Source organism: Diprion similis, chromosome 7 (assembly GCF_021155765.1).
Source record: "Diprion similis isolate iyDipSimi1 chromosome 7, iyDipSimi1.1, whole genome shotgun sequence".
Classification (NCBI taxonomy): domain Eukaryota; kingdom Metazoa; phylum Arthropoda; class Insecta; order Hymenoptera; family Diprionidae; genus Diprion; species Diprion similis.
In genome coordinates this window covers 6,523,724-6,543,136 of record NC_060111.1, presented here as the reverse complement: position 1 = coordinate 6,543,136, position 19,413 = coordinate 6,523,724, and the positions used below count along the sequence as shown (strand labels likewise).

Sequence of the window (19,413 nt, the reverse complement as noted above, 5' to 3'; positions counted from 1 at the left end):
CGGCAATCGAATCCTTCAAATTCCGTTCGAAGATCATTGCGCACCGACACAGCGCAGGTCGCTTCGGAGATCGCGATTATATATATATATATGCATGCATAATACGTGCATACGTGTACATACATGCGGTGATTATCACGCGCCGCGGTATGTATACACAACAGATAGGTTTAATACAGCGGAACGTTTTATGCAACTTTTTGCTACCGTGCGTACGTACGTACGTGGGTGTATGTGTATGTGCATGTGCACGTAACTTAGAGGAGTAGATAGATAGATAGATAGATAGATAGATAGATAGATAGATAGATAGATAGATAGAGATATACGCGCGTAGGTACGTAACGCGAATACGGACGCTGCGCATGGTAAACACACACAACTCGAGGCGGGCTGCGCAGCTATAGTTGCCGGTAAATCCGTACGGCGTATCGGTGTGTTGGTGGGGAGCGTTTCACACCTGACTACTACGCGAGTCAAGTGACGTACCGAAGTCGCGTTTTTAGGATTTTTTCGGAACGCAGCGGGCCGAGGCTGCCCTAAAAAATCGGGGATTGGTCGGGGGTGATTTTTCGCGGGCTTTTCGACACCCTGCGCCACCTCGGCGACTATCTTGAAAAGCGCAAAGTCTAGGGCGCACGGTTCGCCACTTGACTCTCGGGCCGAGCGAGCGCCGAGCTGACAGTAGGCCGGCGACGTCACAGTGGGCCGGTTGAGCCTTCCTTCGTTCGATTCAGGGCAGGCTCTCCATTCATTTTACATGTAGCAAGGTAAATATTTATAATGCAGTGGCTATTTCCGAGATCGTGCGGCTAAAGTGCGTGCAAATCTTTACACGTATGTACATGTGTATCCACGATATACGTCGTGGATATTATGCGTATGTATGCACCACCCGTTACACAACACACACGCATGTACGATAAAACGTATCCAACCGTAAAGAAGCGTGTATAATACTACGTATGTTAAAAAAACAAGAAAAAAACAAAAAAATGAAAAAGAAAGAAAAACGTATATGGCTAATAACACATCTAACGCACCGAGTTTATTTATTATACGTATAATTGAAAATCGTTTTACGTATATGTCTGTCCGTTGAGAATATGTGAGTTTAAGAAGAAACCATGTGAAATGAAAAAGAAGATTATCTACGCCGTGCGGAGGAACGGAGGAGAGGAGGAAAAGAAAAATTTTAATACAAAGTTTTAACCATTTTCATATCCAATTAATATGGCGCGTTTAATATGATTGTTGTTGTTGTTCCATGCCGTTCGTTTCGCGATCGATTAATTTTTTGTTTTTGCTAAACGTCGTTGTAATACGGTTTCTTTTTCAATATTGTTCTTCTCCGGTGTTGCTGGCTGCACGCCTCGTGGGAGGAGAAGTTTTCTCAACGTCGTCATCGTCCTCCTCCTCCTCCTCCTCCTCCTCCTCCTTCGCCGCCTTCTTCTCATCCTCCTCTTTCTCCGCCTCCACCTTATCCAGCTCGTCGTTTCTGACAGCAAAAGCGGAGGATCGGGGTCGAATTAAAAACGCGAAGCACTGTTCCGACGATATCGAAATTACGATCAACCGGCGAAAAGTGCAGAAGAGGAAGTGCAGGACGACGTCGGCAAGAAAGCCCGCCTGGAATTCAAAATCGAATCGACAACGCTCGGTTACGCGAGCGCATCGTTGAACCGATTTGAAAATTTGAATTTCGAACGCCGTTTGGCGCCCCTTTGCTCTGGCTCTACGGCTCACGGCGAACGACGAAATAACGACTTTCCGACAGATCTCGTGCTGCGACTGGGACCGGCGCTGAAATCCCCATAACTTTGACGTTTGACGAAAGGTCGCGTGCATCGCGATGCCTTGCTTCGACGACGCGCCGCCACAACACATATGGCTGGATGATTAGCCGTCATTAAACGTCCCGCAAGTCGGGACGAGTCGAGACGCCAACCGTAACCTCAAACTTGATCGATATTTCCACGTTTCTCGATCACATCATCCGAAACCGCAAACTTTTCCGACGGTTCCGGACTCCGCGAAATTTTTATCTATAATTCTCCCTACGATTCTTCTCCTCGTCCTCTCTTCTTCTCGGGTTTAACGACTCATGGCTGTATTTTTGTGGGAATCTCATCTGCACCGTGAGTATGTAGAAATATTTTTTAAACATTGAAACGGGGCCAAATTTTTACCCCGATCGCTGCTTATTCGTCCGTCAATTCGCAGTTCGGATCATATTGAAGTTAGTATAACGTTATCCTAGCGATTTATGCTGAGGAAAAAGCATTGTTTCGAGATTTTGTAATTGTTTGAAATTCGGGAAACCGTTATGAAACAAAACACACTCATATTTCGAAATCGTAGTTCCTTAATAATGTTTGTAAAATTGAAAAAATTGTCATTTTTTCACCAACATTTCGTTACGATGATATGTTACTAACTTCAACCTCGTAAGTTCAGTTCGTCGCTGTATTCCTCGCATCGGTTTATCCGCCAATAAGTTTTCGCTTATTTTTACACGTCGAAAATTCACTCCTATCGCTTTAATTCCGAGCGGTACTACCAGTCGTGGAATTGATGGTATATACACGCGCCAAGTGAGCTTCCCTCTTTGAGGTTGAAGTTTGTTGGAGTTCGCTTGACCCGACGTAACACCAGGCCTTCCAACATCCCACTGCCAAAATCCCTGAAACGAAAGTATGCTGAAAGAAGCATATTCGCAACGCGTTCGTTCTTTCTTTGATCAATCAAAGTAAACGCATCGTAGGCAAAAAAAATCGAGAAATTATTGTAGATGAGGAGTAAAGTGAATTGAATCAGGCAACAAAACGTGTTTGCAGTGAAGGTGATTATGGGGTGAGTGCTTATTTTATTCCCAAATATATTATTCTTGTCTCGCGTTTGAGAGAGTAAAGCTTCGAACAGACCGAGTAGTTACAGCCGACGGTAAAAAGCGTGTTCGTGTCAAATTTTTACACTTTGTAACAATCCGAAAGAAAATTTTTGGTGTATGTATTTGTAATTCTGGCTTGAAAAATTTTGAAATCATTTTACAGAATTAATCGACCAGTCAATTTGTGGTAAATTTCTTCAAACTGTGACTCGACACGTGATTGCTTTTGCGGACTAAAAACAAATGGAAAGTCTACATCAGTTGATTAAGTTTCTTCGTTTTCTGACTGATATAAAAAATAACAGATCTACCTATGTATTATCATAATCTTGACGGGAAGGTTATTATTCTTTGGTGAGAATAAATCGATCTGAAAAACTTTCGACAATTGTACACCTACATACATCTCGTTCGATATAACCCAGGAGTATAACGTGATAGCTGAATTTAGTAACGTTAACTTAACGAAACGTCAGGGGAAAAATCATGCTCGTGTACAATTTTCAAATGAACTTTCCAAGGATTTGACTTGTCGAAATATATGTATATATATATATGTGTGTGTTTTGTCTATCGTACATCGGGTTTAATTAATAAAGTTGCGGAGTAACGATTTTTCCTAAACATTCATCGCATTACTGTAAGGTCACTAACTTCATCCTCGTGGAGTCTAAGAATATTATCAAAGTAGGTATCATAATAATCCAAGTGGATCGAAGAAATTCTACGAGGTTGAAGTTTAGTTATTGATCTGTAACTGAAATCCTTGAAAACTATTTCGAAAGTTCGGAAACAGTGATTCGTTTTCAGTCTTTCGTTCGTCTGGTGTTACAAGCTTCAACCTCGTGAATTTTCTCAACGTTTAGGACATGATGTGACTTGGTAACTGCAAGCTTCGCTTTAATTTCTTCTTCTTCTTCTTATCCTTTCTTTTTCTTCGCAGTTCTCGTTGATATCCGCGTTCGTCTGTCCTTCTTTTTTTTTCCACCCAACGGCGTGCCACTCTGATATTAACGATCAAGTGCGTAGGTAGGGAGGTTGGTTGGTTGGCTTCTCCTTCGAGGAGTCCCGATTCCCCAAGTCTTATTGCAATTACACATAGCCCCCAATCCCCTGAGTGCTCGCAAGTAGGTTTTTATGACGTATAAACGTACACACGTAGACACACATATCAAACGTAGACGGACGTCTGTTCAAGGTTATAAATAAATCTCAGTTTCATTGTCGGTACAATTACACCGTTAATTCAACTCTGCTATGTAAGTATAAGAAATTTTTCTCGATGATGTTACAGTTGCGCTTCGCTGCTCCCTTAATTCCTTCCGTCACAATGTTTCCTCGATTTTTTCTTTTTCGTATGATAAAAAAAAAATATAGCGAATATAGAGTAGATCGCGCGTAAAATTCGATGACCTAATATATTGAAGATCACTTGCGACGAATCTATTCCGATTCTTTAACCGTATTTCAGCGCAAATACGAAATTTCAGATATATTTTGTGTGTACATATTATCAGCTTAGAATTTACGAAGGTTATATTTATACTGCGCATCCGGTTTCACGACGGTGCAAATTTCCCATAAATTGGCTATCAATAATTAATGAGAGAAAAACCTGCGGTTGAAAATCGAATTTCTCAGGTACATATATATATATATGCAATATTTTGTTATACGAAAATTTCCTTGAAAATCGATCTCTATTAATACTGTCAATTTGTATTGGAAATCAAAATAAAAAAAAATAAAAAAAAAAAAAAAAAAAAAAAAAAAAAACTTTTTCGGTAAAGAACGTTTTCTTCGACACGTGGAGCCGAATTCTTGCCTTTATGATTTTATGATAACGTGACATAACATCGCCGCGGGTTACGAAAAATACACATGGTATAAAGTCTCGCCACGTGTCTCAGATGATATAATTCATAAGAATGACATCCACTTGATTTGATGAATAATCACATTGCATTGGTGGTAAAATTAAGTTACCAGAATTATCAGTTCCTGGGCTGATGTAAATAATAAATATACCCTTAACCATAAAACTATCGAATTTATAATATATACAACGCATTAGCCCGCGAGATATCGATATTAGCTATATCACAATGTATATATATATATATATATATACAGTTTTTGTTTGTGTGTGCATGTAATTTGACCACTTATAGGTATACCATCCGAAGCTAATAATTCGAGTGTAGCCTGTGGGCGCGTAAATTACCCTTCGGGGCTATAATCATCTTTCGATTAATATGCAGGGAGGCATGATGTATAACAGTAAATGAATGGATCCTTCTTATCTTCACATCGACCATATATATAGGCGTTTGATATGTCCGTTTTCACCATGATCGTTATCGCCGTCACTTCTACTGCTTTGTTCATTTTCGTGTTCATTTAAAGCGGCTACCAGAGGCTGGTGGAACATGAAAATAGGTACATAATCGATGACAATTTTGAAACTGAAACTCTACTTACTTCGCAATTAGCTGATCAGGAATTGGTGCGTGATTAGGAATCGGGACACTGAGCTTACTCTAAATCGATTCTGGCCTATTATAATCGTACAATAATAACGAGTCACGTTAATGGATATTTCAAAATTAAACGCCAAAGGGTTTGCGCAATTAAGTGCAACTGCTTGCACCAGTTTCCATTGATCCTCAAATCTTTGGATTGATCAGTTTTCATACGAGTCTGAAGCTAGCAGATAGAATTAGCACCCAAACGTTCTAATTTTTTGTCATTTCAAATTAGGTAACGAAATTCGGAAATTTCGAGGTTTTGTGAAAAAGCTTGGACCCCTGATACTTTTATGTACAATAATGAGGATAAAACTGAAGTACATTTTTATATTTCCAAAAAGTGTGACACGTTTGGCTGCTCACTCGCTGGCAGCAAGCTTCAGCTTCATAATTTTTCCAAGCCGCTGGTTGACTTCAACGTTATTCAATAATAACGTCACCTTAAATAAATAAATGTCTGAGAACCAGTGCAAACTTATTTCTCGTTTACAGTTGGGGAATAATTTAGCGAACGCGTTATAACTTTTCATAAACGATATAGCCGGTTTCATTGATGTTCTCACATTTAATAATTAGCGGCACGATAGTAACTAATTGAAGTGTTTTTAACGCTGCATACATCAGTCAACTCCATTTTTCGAGACCGCATGCTGCGGATGATTGAGAGGCTTGTTAATGTGGCAGCCGCGATGGGATTTTCGGCGCGTATAATATTGTAGTAGTGCAAGGGTATCCTAAGTGATGGAAATTAGAATTGGGTAAAAACTTTATGGTCACAGAATATAACGTTTAAATAACACTATCAAACTTTTATGAAGATGCGAAAAGCTAGAAAAGTTCATAGAATTTTTTTAATACTGTTTTCCTACATTTCTACATATATCTTTTATCTGATGACACTTTCCTTCGCTTTAAGAATGCCTAGGAAAGTTGAAAAGTGAACAATTCAAATTATAGAATACTCAGAATTTATGTCGTCCGTAATGTTAGGATTTATCAAGTTTTATCGAACACTCAAGATCGCGCTAACGATAATTTTAAGAGTAAATGAAAAATGGGTAGCTGATCAAAAGCATGAAATAATGAAATTGTAGATGAATATTATATTGATTAGTTAGTTTGTTGCTGACATAAGGCTATTTTCTATTTTGGCTTCCTAAATTTTTATACCTTACCTGTTTGAATTTCTTTTATTTCTCAACGTTGTATATATGTACATTCTCAAAGCCAACTAATTATAGAATTTTTATATTTTATATTTGAATACAGTAATCTTGACTCTTCGTTACCTTTTCAACTTTCTCAATTTAAAAATTGCCAAGCATGAAATCTACGGAAGAAGAAAATAATTAAATATGATTTTAAAAAATATCCAAATTTCGCCTCTATAGCATTCGGATTTCACTTTCTTAAAATTAGACATTATACGTTACTCTTCATTTCCACACCCATTCTACTCCTCGACCATTTAATTCCCAAGTAAAAAAGTCAGGCAAATCAGATCCGACAACCTCGCTAATTGTAAGCCTATGCCAAAATCGCTCGTCAAGAAGCTTAGCGAATAGGGTTGGGGGTGCAACGACACGCAATGAAGCTAGCTGTGCATACGGTATATAGCGATGTGGATGCGGGTATAGGTGACGTGCGTGTGTCTCTCTCTCTCTCTCTCTCTCTCTCTCTCTCTCTCTCTCTCTCTCTCTCTCTCTCTCTCTCTCCCTTGTTATAAATGGATTGACCCAAAGAAAACCTCTGAAATGACATAAATAACGCGCTAGCGTCGGCAGCAAGAGCGGGGATCCGTAGGCCGTAGGCCGCAGCGTTGTAAGAGCCTTATGTAACATCTTCTAGCTCGACGCGATGCGATGCGATGCGATGCGTGTGGGGGAGAATTTGTCTCGCACACTAGACAAAAGTAGATCCAGATACGTGTGTGATCGATGCAGACGCTCGATCGTTACTTTGAGTACCCCGCACTTGTCCATTCGTACCGATAACGAACTCCTTTTGTATTATGGCACCCACCCACGCAGGTATATACAACTCATATGTCGTGGCTAGGCCATTTGGATAGGTTGAAGTGTCCATAACGCTTCGATTCGCACATTTTATACGAAAATTAATTGCATTTTATTGAACAAACTCTCGAACGCCGATGCAGCTGTTGGAAGAACTCACAATCAATTGGTTTCAACGTCTTTTACAGACACTAAATTTCTATTAACCGACGTGAAGTCGTGCAAATTCCACACTTTGAATTGCTATTAACCTTGTATTAATGGAAATTAGTCACTGGTCGATGTCAATTGATGTCAGGTGAGTTAGCATGAAAACGAGACACAAATTCAAGCCCGGACTATCGTGATTCACGTGACGTGATTCAAATAGTCTTGAGTCGTTCGCTGTCACGATTGTGAAGTCAGATGTAACCGTTTGAAATCACGTGAATTCTCGATTGAATTAACTTTTTTTTTTTATCATTTCAAGTTGTTTTAATTTACATCGATTCGTACGTGAAATCGTTTACAATCATCTGAGTTTACTTCGAATAAAGTTACTCCTTAAAGTCGTTATAAATTAATAAATTACGGTAAGCAATTTAAATCAAGTTCATTCGTTCCGAGTCACAAAGCGATTTGGATTCATTCAAAGTCGTATGAAGTTGCGTGAAGTAGCCTGAGTAGTTCATAATGTAAATTGCCTCGATTTCGTTGTGGTGTCACTTGAAGTCTCGACGTCAGGTGAATGGTTCATGGCAGGCCGGTAGAAGAGAGAAAGAAAGAGAAAAAAAAAACACAAAAAAAAAAAAAAACAACCAAGATGGTGGTAGCATTGTGCAGCCAAGATAAAAGATAGCGTCAATCACTTCTCAGTGTACCTACTTGATCGCAGGCATGCTATTTCTGAAAGTGCGTTTACACCGAGAAAACGGAACCTGATCGAGAACTGCTATAGACTCTTGAGCGCAGTGACGAGCTTATAGTGGGAAACTTGTCATTTTAACAAAACTGATTGATAATCGTTCTCAATGTAGGTACAGACAATTACATTGTAGTTATGAATGAAATTTACATTGATTTGCATTTACAAAAAAAAAAAAAAATAAATAAATAAATAAAAAACCCGTTTCGTATACTTTCGAAACTTGGTGGCCTGAAAAGATATTTAATTTTTTTTTTTTTTTCTATTGGGAGCAGAAAGTGGCTACAAACTTTTTTGCACCAGGTCACATTTATCAAATTTGCAATTTTATCTATTCGCATTTTGTCAATCGATTTACATAAAAAATTCCCCTTTTTCGTGAACCGAACTATGATTATCCAATGCCTAATCACAGGACTAATTAGGATCAGATTAGTTAGGTGTACCTAACGTGTTTCTGATCAAGGTTACGTCAGGCTACAGATGCTTTTATTCCATATTACTTTATATTCATCACTTCGTAATAATTGTGTCTCGCCACATGTTTCCTGTGTCACTTTTCTAACTGTTGAGGACTCTTGATTTCTTACACGTCTTTTTTTTACTTTGAGGAAACTTAAGGAACGTTTTCGAGAGTGTATAATTTAATATTTAATAATATTAAATAATATTAATCAGTGTCCACGATTTTGTTGAATTCATTAGCGTTATTGTAATGATGTTGGTTTTCTGTTAGAAAATTATTTTTTCTTAACACTGTTAGATCAATGGACAGTGTCACGTGTTTTCTTATACTTAAACATCAGAGTATAAACCTTGAGCAATTTTTTTTCTTTCTGTACATACGACTGTATAGTTTCTGGATCGAATTCCCGGTAGTTTCTGAAGGAGTTGGCTGAAGGTGGAAATCGTGCTTCAGCTACTCTAGCCGTCATTTTGTTCAACACGATGTTGTAAGAAGAGAGTAATTGATCACCAGCGACTGCTGAAAATGGTTAATAAATAATGGATGAAATTACAAGTGCGTCTAAGATCATCAACGTTGATTTATCATCGTCAGTTTTGGTTGAATTCACCCGCCAAACCTTTTGCAAACAGTGCTGTAGGTACTCTTGACTTCGGTTTTTAGTCTGAATCATCGCGAAACTAAAGATATTCCTTTACACCGTATTATGCGTTAATTAGTATGTAAAAAATGATTACTGTAATTAAGATCAGAAAATTTTTACGGACAGGTTCTATAATTATCCACTAGTCAAGAAATTCGTTCATTGCATATTTCGATTGTGAACTTTTTAATCAAAGTTGTACTTTATTTTGGATACCTAAATAATAGTCGAATATGCAGCGCTACTCAAATCTTACTATATAACGCAAAATAATTCAAAAATAACAAAATATCATTTATAAACTTTACTGCAATTCATCTAAAAAATTATATTATTGAATAACGGAAAAAGTCTTGCACAAAGTTTCGCATAGTTAACCATAATGACATTCGTCGTTCGTAAAAATTTTCAACCCAGCATTGAGACTCTTCTCTCTTTCTCTCTCTCTCTCTCTCTCTCTCTCTCTCTCTCCTTCTCTCCGATGGATTCGACACGTTATGAACCACGTGTGCATGTTCACACGCGATGAGTATAAATATATGGATCTACATTACATTATTTATATACATAGACAAATAAGCGAAGCCTAAAATGCCACACGTGTCGTGCCTTGTATGTACATACTTTTCGGCGTGACGTCACGTGACGTCGCGACGCCATAACCTTACTCAACTCCCTCCTCATGTCTGATGCGGATTTTATTCGTTCGCGCGCTGTTTCGACGTCGTCGCTTGTTTTACGACGAGCGGAGCAGTTTATATCCTAACCTAACCTCGCTCGGTCTAAACTGACTAACCGAGGCGAACGCCGCGAGAGAATCGAGCTTGGCGGGGGGCGTAAACCGCTCTTTGCATCAGCTGTTGGCGCGAAACTCGAGAGGAACACGTTGCGCGGTCGCCTCCCGAGAGAGGCGAGACGTGGGGGGGAGACACGCGTTTAGCACTTTGCATTGTGCTCGCAGTCAGCCGCTAGGCACTCTCCCGGCTCACGTTTCCTCTCTCTGATCATCGTGTTTTCCTTCGTGTTTGGGCTTTTCGCATTTTTACTTTTTTTTTTTTTTTTTTTTTTTTTTTTTTTTTTTTTTTTTTTTTCAAAATTCTGCAACGATTTAGGGAGTGACCATAAATTACGTCTTTGAAATTTGATGCTTTTTGACCTCCTCCCCTTTTGTCATCCTCTGTTAGATTCAAAGACCCCCCCCCCCCCCCCCCCACAACACCTACCACCCACCTATCTCCTACTCCTATTCAAGTTAGGTTAGGTTAGGCACTCTCCCGGCTCACGTTTCGACTCTATGATGATCGCGTTTTCCGTCGTGTTTTGGGTTTTTCGCTTTTTTACTTTTTTTCTTGGTTGAAAAATTTTTTTCAATCTCTGTTTTTTTTTCAAAATTATTCAACGATTTAGGGAGTGACCATAAATTATGTCATCGAATTTTGACTGTTTTTCATCCCCATAATACCAGCAGATGCCTTCGATTGTACTCAACGATCATTCATTTTATTCGAATGATTTTAGTTTATAATTTAAGTTGAAAAAATACTTCTTCTTATCGTATCGGCATCGATAAATATAATAATTTCACCAACTACATCGATATTGATTAATTGTCATTACCAACGAGTGGTAATGTTAAATTGACTACAAAAAATAGAAAAAAAAAAAAAAAAAACGTTATATGGCTTTGTAACCCTGGAGAAAATATTCCTCCGAATGTCGTCACCCATAATTTGATTGATAAATACTCGATGTACTACTACCTCCTAGTAAAATTAATAACAAATGTTTGTCTTTGGCTAACCAAGCTTTGCAACACGTTTCAAGTACTTTTACACGTTTTTAAGATATTTATACTATATTTTTTCACTCTATCTACCTTACGTTTGCAAATAATGACCTTGAAATTGCAATTTCGATGTCACATTTTGTTTTTACCGTTACCACCATCACTGTAATATTGTTGAAAATTTTTGCAAAGAAGTGTGAGGTAGAAAAGGATTTTTCAAATACGTTAATTGTTAACGTCATTTAAACCAATATCTACAGGAAGAGTAGAATTCTTCTAGAAATGAATATCTTTACATTAGATAAAAATTAAAAAAAAAAATGAATCTCTCGTGCAGGATTTTTCACATGAAATTGAAAATTAATAATTGAAAATAAATTTCTATTAATCTCTTTTAATAATCAAAGACTTAAAAGTAGATAATTTATATATATGGATCATTCCACGCCAATTCGACCTAGGTTTTTTGACTCAATTTGAGTTTTTTTTTTTCTTTCTGATTGAATTTGAATAATGTTTTTAAGTTCGGTCAGTCGATAAAATCGTTTCTGAAAATTGTAGAAAATTGAAATTGAGTGGAAAGAAAGAACGGAGTACCTTTGAAAGTGAGAAAAATGATAGAAAAAAATCGGGCGCCAAATCTGAGAGGTTAAGGGTAAAACCCAGGTCGAATTGGCATGGAATACCCCATATATATCCAAGGTGACCAACTTCTAGAGCTTTTGGTCATAAAAGCTGGCCAACATTACCTAAGTTTCATGGTAAAAAGTCAAGGAATTCTGAATTTTTTGACGGAAAAACGTCAGGGAATCTTACTTAAACAAAATCTTATTTTTTAAAAATCGACGTCATGTCTGCCGATTAGTCGAAAAATCGCACGAGATTCCTGCCATTGAGAGTCGATGTATTACTCAGCTATTGAGGCGAATAATATTTGCACACGCGTGTTTGGATAACCCAGTGTACGTATCGGCAAGGCTGTCGTAAAAGCTCATTGCGGTATTTTAAACACACAAGTTGGTACACTGCTGTTTGGATCTGATTACTACTTTTGTCGTCATGTCTGGTAGCCCGGAACAGCTTAGCGTTTTATCGTTTCTCCTTGTTGCCTTATGGTTTTCCATAACTCGAAAAAAGGCATCTCGTCTAACCACAGCCATTACTGATTCTGTTGAAATTTTTTTTTTTTTTTTACAATTGATCCAAATCTGAAACAGTTGCCTGAATTTATTCTGATTTTTTATTCAACTGCTTAATTGTTTATAAATATTTCAAGCGATTTTGAAAAGGACCTTTTATTAAAGTGCTTGAAAAATTTTCAAAAACTGTATTCTCGTTTCCAAACATTCAAAATCCGGGCCCATGATGGACCGATTTGTCTTCCATTTTATTTAGCACTTTCAATTCCTTTTTTAGCAACTAAAATATTGTTAAGAACGGTATGAAGATTCTCGAAAAATTCTCAAAACTTCTATCTTTGCACGGAAAACATTTCTAGACCGGTTCCATTATAGATCGATTTTTTTCTATATTTTTTTTTTCTTTTTTTTTTTTCATACATTCAACTTTTTTTTTATCAACTTCATAATGAAACTAGTCTAAAAATGTTCCAAGTTGAAAATAGAAGTGTTGAGAATTTTTTGGCAATTTTCTGACCGTTCAAACAATGTTTGAGTCGATAAAAAAAAAAAAAATTGAAAGAAAAATCGGTCCATTATGGACTCGGTTGGGAAATGTTCAGAAAAAAATTAAGTTTTTGAGAATTTTTTGAGAATGTGCGCAGTATCGACTAATTTATTTATTAAAATTTTTCTGAAAATGAAACTGTTCAGTTTTCCAAAGTTGGTCAATTTCAATTCCACATTTCACTGTAAAAGAATACTTGTAAGACGCTGTCCCAATGTAGACCTTTTTTGGGTCTATCTGTTTGATCATTAGTTCTAAAATTACCCAAAAATAAATTTGTAGTGTCTAAACCTTTAGCGATTGGCTTTAGTAATCGTGAAAGTCACATTTTGTGTCGTCAATTGATAATTTTGGAAAATCAGAGGGTCAATAATTGGGTCTAAACGTGTAAATAACTGGTACACTGACCTTAGTTATCACGAATCTAGATGTTTATCGTTTTAATAAATTCATTTATGGAGATGAAATAGTGTCACCGGTGTGACTATTTTTACAAATTCACGATATCCGTGGCTTAAGCTATGAATTTCACGCCCTGTTTTCGTTTCATTTCTCAACTCCGAGAATATAATGAACTTATTTTTAAGTAACGCGTAACATTTCTAGACTATATTTATGTAAGATCAGTATGTACGCTTTATTTGGTTTCTCGGTTTTGAACTTTCAACAGTTACAACAGAATGTAAATTGAAAATGATGTGATTTACGTTTATAAAAAAAATCGATATCAAATTGAGTACAAAATACAGTTTGAAAAAAAAAAAAAAAAAAAAAAAAAATAAACACGTCAGTTTTTTACTTTGCCGAGAATTCTGGGACTATTGCCGTCGCGTCGTACGCCAGTGCAATGAACTTTCGAGTTTTTGAATAGCAGGCTTAATTATGAGAAAGCATCAGTATCTAAAAATTTATCAGTGGCTAAAACAAGAAGTATTCGAAAGTAATGTTAAGTCCTCAGCAAAATTCTTGATACTGATCGGCGAATCTTTGAATGATGAGAATACTTTTGCCCTGCAATATGAATATAATTAACACCGGAAAATGGCCACCAATAGTCTTCACCTGAATAATCTTCAACCAAAATACTCGGGTGATTTAATATTGATTGATTTTTTATCAATTTAACTAAAAAATATAGCCATAAATTTAGTGTTTATGAAATTATGTTTATAAAATAGAATATAATTGAAGAAGCTCAGATGTCCATGCTTCATTTCAATTCGACTTAAAATTGCTAGCTACCAACGATTACGATTGCTTATTTTTATTCGAAAGATTATTTTCTGCAAATTCGGTGTACCAGATTTTCACTAGTTTTTCAGTAGTCAATTAATTTTTCTTAATATAAAAAATCATATAAAGCAATTTCATTATTTTTTATATCTATATTTCCCAAGAGAGTACCTCAGGAGTATGATAATGATTTAATAAACACTCAACGTACGTCTATCTTTTAATAAAATTAAACTTTTTAGTCACAGTTGGATGTTCAGCGTCCAACTTCAACTTCCATATCCCCGCTTTGTGACAGTTTATTGTTATTTGTGACTTCAGATTTGTGATCAGCGACCCCAAAAACCCCGCTGTAACAAGTTTCGGCCAGAATCATCGAATTTTCATAGTTTTTCTATTTTACATCCGCCATATTGGATTTAAAAATGATCAAATTCCGACTTGAGATTCGTGATCAGTAACCCCAAAACCCCGATAATAACAAAATTCAGGCTAAAATATTTAGTCGAAAAATATATGACTGAAAGGCTTAACAAAATGCACCGATTTCAGGCCTACCAACTTCTCTGATTTGAAATAAGAGACAAAATCCCTGGACTCAGGCCGACTCTTTCAGGATAGAAAACGGAGAGCTGCTTCCTCGCGTATATTCGGATTTTCGATATCGTTACGTGGAAGTTATATCTTATTGACAAAGTCAACGGCATTTTATTAATTGCGTTATGGAGTTGGTATGAAGGTATATAAAATCCGGAGGCCGCACGGAGGAGCGAGTCACGCACGCTTCTCATTTCGAATATTGAGGAGGCTCCACTGTACACGCATATTATACATATATATGTATACTCGATGTCTACACGCGCGCACACATAAGTAAATATTGCATGTATCCGTTTGCCGGCAAGCAGACATAACCTAATAAAACTTCTTCCCCCAAGAAGACAAACCACGATGACGAGACCAGCTTACCTGCAAATCTCTATTTCGTTGGATTCGTATTTATTATATTATGTCTACACGTTCTCCTTAGATCTACAAATCTAATTGTCTGCCAGAAGATGCATAATTTATCGTTCAGCGAAATTATTATCGACCTACAAAATCCACATATTTTACTCGATTCAATCATTTCGTCTTGCGTATTTCCTTAATTAAGGGGGTGATCTGGTCAAGAGGCATATATTTTAGGCATTTTTCTATAAAGAAGAATTAAAAAATATTTTCACAATTCATTTTTTTACAAGACCCTTATTGACTTTTCGGGAATACAAAAACAAATTTATCTCAAAAATAATCAATAATACAAAAAGTTACAGAGTGGCAAAGTGGGGGTTAGAAAAAAAGGCGCGTCCTGGTCGACATGCTTTCGATTCTTTTTATCGCCCCTGTTTTTTGACCTTGCTGAATTTTTCAAAAATAGTAAAGAAATTTTTATTTTCTTCAAATCCGTGCTTTCAATCATAGAGGTATATACAAAAAACATTTCCGCCAAATTTCAAGTAAATCGGTCCAACAGAACTTAAGACATCGTGTCAACTGTATCGAAAAAAGTAGTTTCAAGAAAAACGCGATTAAAGATTCGTTCCGGTCGGACCGGTTTAGTTGGCGCGTCAGAAAAATAACTGTAACTCCGAAAATAATTTGGATTTCGAAAAATCCTATCAGAGGTTTATTCTTGAAGGTTTTGAGTTTTGAAAATATGAAGAAAAAAAAAATCCATTTTTTCAACGCTTGTCACTTTAAACACATTTTTCATACATTTTTATTAAACTAATGTAACTTATAATGAAAATTAGCAGAGTAATGAATTTAATCAATAATAAAACCTAATCGTAACAATGTTTCAAAATATTTTTATCAATGTTATTTCAATTTGTAACGCGTGTTATGAACAGTGGAAAATGTGACTGTGTGTGTGTGTTTTTTTTTTTTAATTTTCGTTACTGGTTTCACTGAAAATCGACAATTTACTGTTATATCTTCGTAATTTTACTTTTATACTCTGCATCTACGTTTCAGTTTATACGGGCTGTATTAATTATTTAAGACTCTTGAGACAATATCTTTTGGATAATTTCCTCAGGATCGGAATGAGAAATGAAAATTAATGCAGAATTGAAAAATGAATCTTGAAAACAGTTTGACCCTGTTTAAGCACAGACGATCGATTTTTAGGTTAGGAATTTTTTTTTCCTCGCCATTTAGTGTTTACCACGAATTTTTCAGACATTTTCAGATAATTTTTTTGCTTCCGTAAACGTGTACGTACACGTACACAGGATTATTCATAGATCGTAAAGATCGATCAAGATCTTGCTTATCTTCGATACGCGCAACGCAACCTCGAAATAAAGAAAGATCGAAGAGGTCAGAGAAAAATTTGGTATTCCAATTTCTCGACTCTCATAGTAGAATAATTATACGACCCCTTTTCACATGCAAACTATTTTCTCACTTGGTAAATTTTTTCACGTGCAAAGTATAATTCTGGGCATAATATGAAAATGATTTCTGTAATTTTATCAGAAATTCTAGTCTCTATTATCTTTTTATTGAATATGGTCATGGTGGTTTGAAAGGTCGCTTATAATTTTTTTTTTTTTTTTTCAATTTTTTGGTGCACTTCTTTAGATTCTTTTCGAGCGACCTTTAAATATTCATATCATTTTTTTTTTCTTTAATTTAGTAAGAAAGAATCGATAAAAATACACCACGAAATGAATTAAAAATCAAACAAAATACTGAAAATATAATTTTTTTTACTTAATTTTTTTTACGATTTTTTACATTTTTTAAAAAATTTGGAACGACCTCTTAAAATTTATTTTTTTCAGCTGTCCTTTGGAGTGAGCTCTTAAAACATTAAAAACTAACATTTTGTCACACGGGACTCGCGAAAAAAAAAATAGTCGGTCTTTTTCCGCCACCCTAACGTATATATGTATATAACATATATAGTAGCATAGAAACGTGTAACACGTATTACGTGATGAAACGAGGAGTATAGAGTGACAGATAAGTTTATATCGTCAGCTGATATCTGTCATATCCTATGCCTCTGCCACGTGTAGAACACCAGTCTCTACCGACGTAGGTACATGTGTATGAATTACGTATTCACACGTACCAATGTACCTGATATGACAGGGGCTCTCGGGTGGGAATCACTTTCACGGTGTTACTTCGGTGCTGCTTGCTCGTGCTACAGAGTCCGTTAGATAAGTTACCTCCCACCCCCGCGCGTCTATTTGCTTCGACGATTGATAATACATTATGTAAAAGCAAAAGTAGGAGATAAGCGTTGCAATTTGTATGGTAATATTGATATGCTCGGCACGAAATTTAATCTCCCGATATCGAAGGCTACGAGTCGGTACACCTGATGTACGTATTCATACGCATATGTGTAGGCACCCATACATATATATGTATGCATGTGGGTGGTGAAACAGTCCGCGATAATTTATCAAGGATCTGATCCTCCTCGGGATTTTACTTCCAATTTCATTTGTGTACTTTTTTGTTTGTTTGCTTTTTTTTTCTTCTTTCTTTGATGTAGATTTTGTTTCAAATCGTTTTTTTAATTGTGATTATAATAAGCTGAAAGAATTAAAACGGAACGACTTGAATGTACCGAAGAATTAAAACAGACACGAAGATTCTACGAATATTACTGAATTCTTTATTAATAATATTCTTTAATTGAATCGATGAGAAAATTTATGTCCGTTTTTAAGATTTGAGATCACGCTAAGGTATTGAATCATCAGTTCGTCTTAACTACATCGTTATTCATTTTTAATGAATGAGTAATAAAGTTCGTATTTTGTTAACGCAATTGTTTTCTTACTTCGACATATCCTTCGTTATAATTTTATCGCCATGGCTTAAGTTTCGAAGATATATTTTACCCACTTGGTTTAATTTTTTCCTCAAAAATCCCTGCGTGCTGAGTGAAGTATGAAACTGCAAATTCATTTTATACTTCGAAAGACTTGACTAGTAAAATATTTGTCTCGGAATTTGAGCGATGTAGAAACTGATTTCTGTTGAAAAAAATGTTCGTCGTTAACTTATCTCGTACATCGTTGAATTAAAATTCGCATAATAAAGTCTCCGCTGCTGGTGAGAATGTCGAGGATAACGCGAAACGTTGATAGAAAATTTTAGAAACTGATGCGTCGTAATAACAACAGTAAAATAATTATTAAACGATTTCAGACCCTGACAAGACGATCTTTTTTTTTTTTTTCTATGGATATTTACCGAATAATTTAGTATTCAATAGTTCATCATACTTTTGTACTTGCAGTAATTTTCATTCTAGCCTCATTGTACTTCCGGTATTGAATTAATTAGGTTCAGGTTGAAATCTGACCTGACTCGGTACAGGTTGTGTCAATACCAATTACTGTTTCTCTTGCCATTATATCATAATCGGTACAAAGTGAAACTACGTTTTAGTGCGAAACCAATGCTGGTAATAAGTGAAAGGCATTAATAAACAATACAGTGTCCAGTTGGATTTCGCAGAAAATTGGACACTTTTCAATTACTCAATAACTGCAGTGACAAATACAGTGTGTATGTATCGATAATTTCGTGAAAAACTGCACGTTTTTATATCTCGGGAATCCTGTCTTCTTAAATTGTGCAATATTAAATTTAAAAATATTTGAATTCCAAGAAAAATTACTAACTTTCGTCACAGCAATCGCAGATTATTCAGGCTTGATTAACGTTGTGATTGAAAAAATTTTCTTAGTTAGCATTAAATCAATTTGTTATTATTCTCACGTGTTGCAAAAATATTATGCAAATACACGTTTCGTATGGCTAGTCTAATGCTTGCACTTTCATGGAAGTAAACCGAAATGTCATGGACGGGTTTTACGATAGTCATTTTTTAAAGTTCAAGGTGCTTTGTCAATTTGGACAGTAAAAAAAAGTCAGCCATTTCAATTCTACTTTATTGAAGAATTTACATGTAGACATGAGTCGCCGACAAAACTATTAATTGCCAAAATTAATGCTACAATCAATTTTGTAAGTAAAGTATTAACTTTACACATAGACATAGTCATGGCGAATCGAGAACATGAATTGAAACATAAAATTTCAATCAGTTATGATGTTGAAAAAAAAAGTGATATTTGAAATTGTAAACAGTGATTATCGAGTTTTTAGTACTCTGCTCGAATCCATTCGAATAAAATGTTCAACAATGATAAAATATCGAAACCCGGGTGTTTTTGAACCTTC

At 36.0% G+C, this 19,413-nt stretch overlaps 1 protein-coding gene across 3 annotated transcripts in view; it reads left to right on the top strand.

The window, feature by feature from the left end:
* Positions 1 to 697: 697 nt before the first annotated feature.
* LOC124408054 (zinc finger and BTB domain-containing protein 7C-like) overlaps positions 698 to 19,413 on the top strand; it is a 67,136-nt gene continuing 48,420 nt past the window's right edge. Inside the window, exon 1 of one of the 3 annotated variants that reach the window (XM_046884713.1) lies at positions 698 to 770. Coding sequence is in view for 2 of the 3 variants with exons in the window: in XM_046884712.1 (XP_046740668.1) it covers positions 2,105 to 2,142 (38 nt within the window). In the remaining variant the exon portion in view is untranslated. Of the gene's footprint in view, positions 771 to 1,217; positions 2,143 to 19,413 lie in introns of those variants that run through there. The other 2 variants (XM_046884712.1, XM_046884714.1) reach the window with 2 other exon arrangements.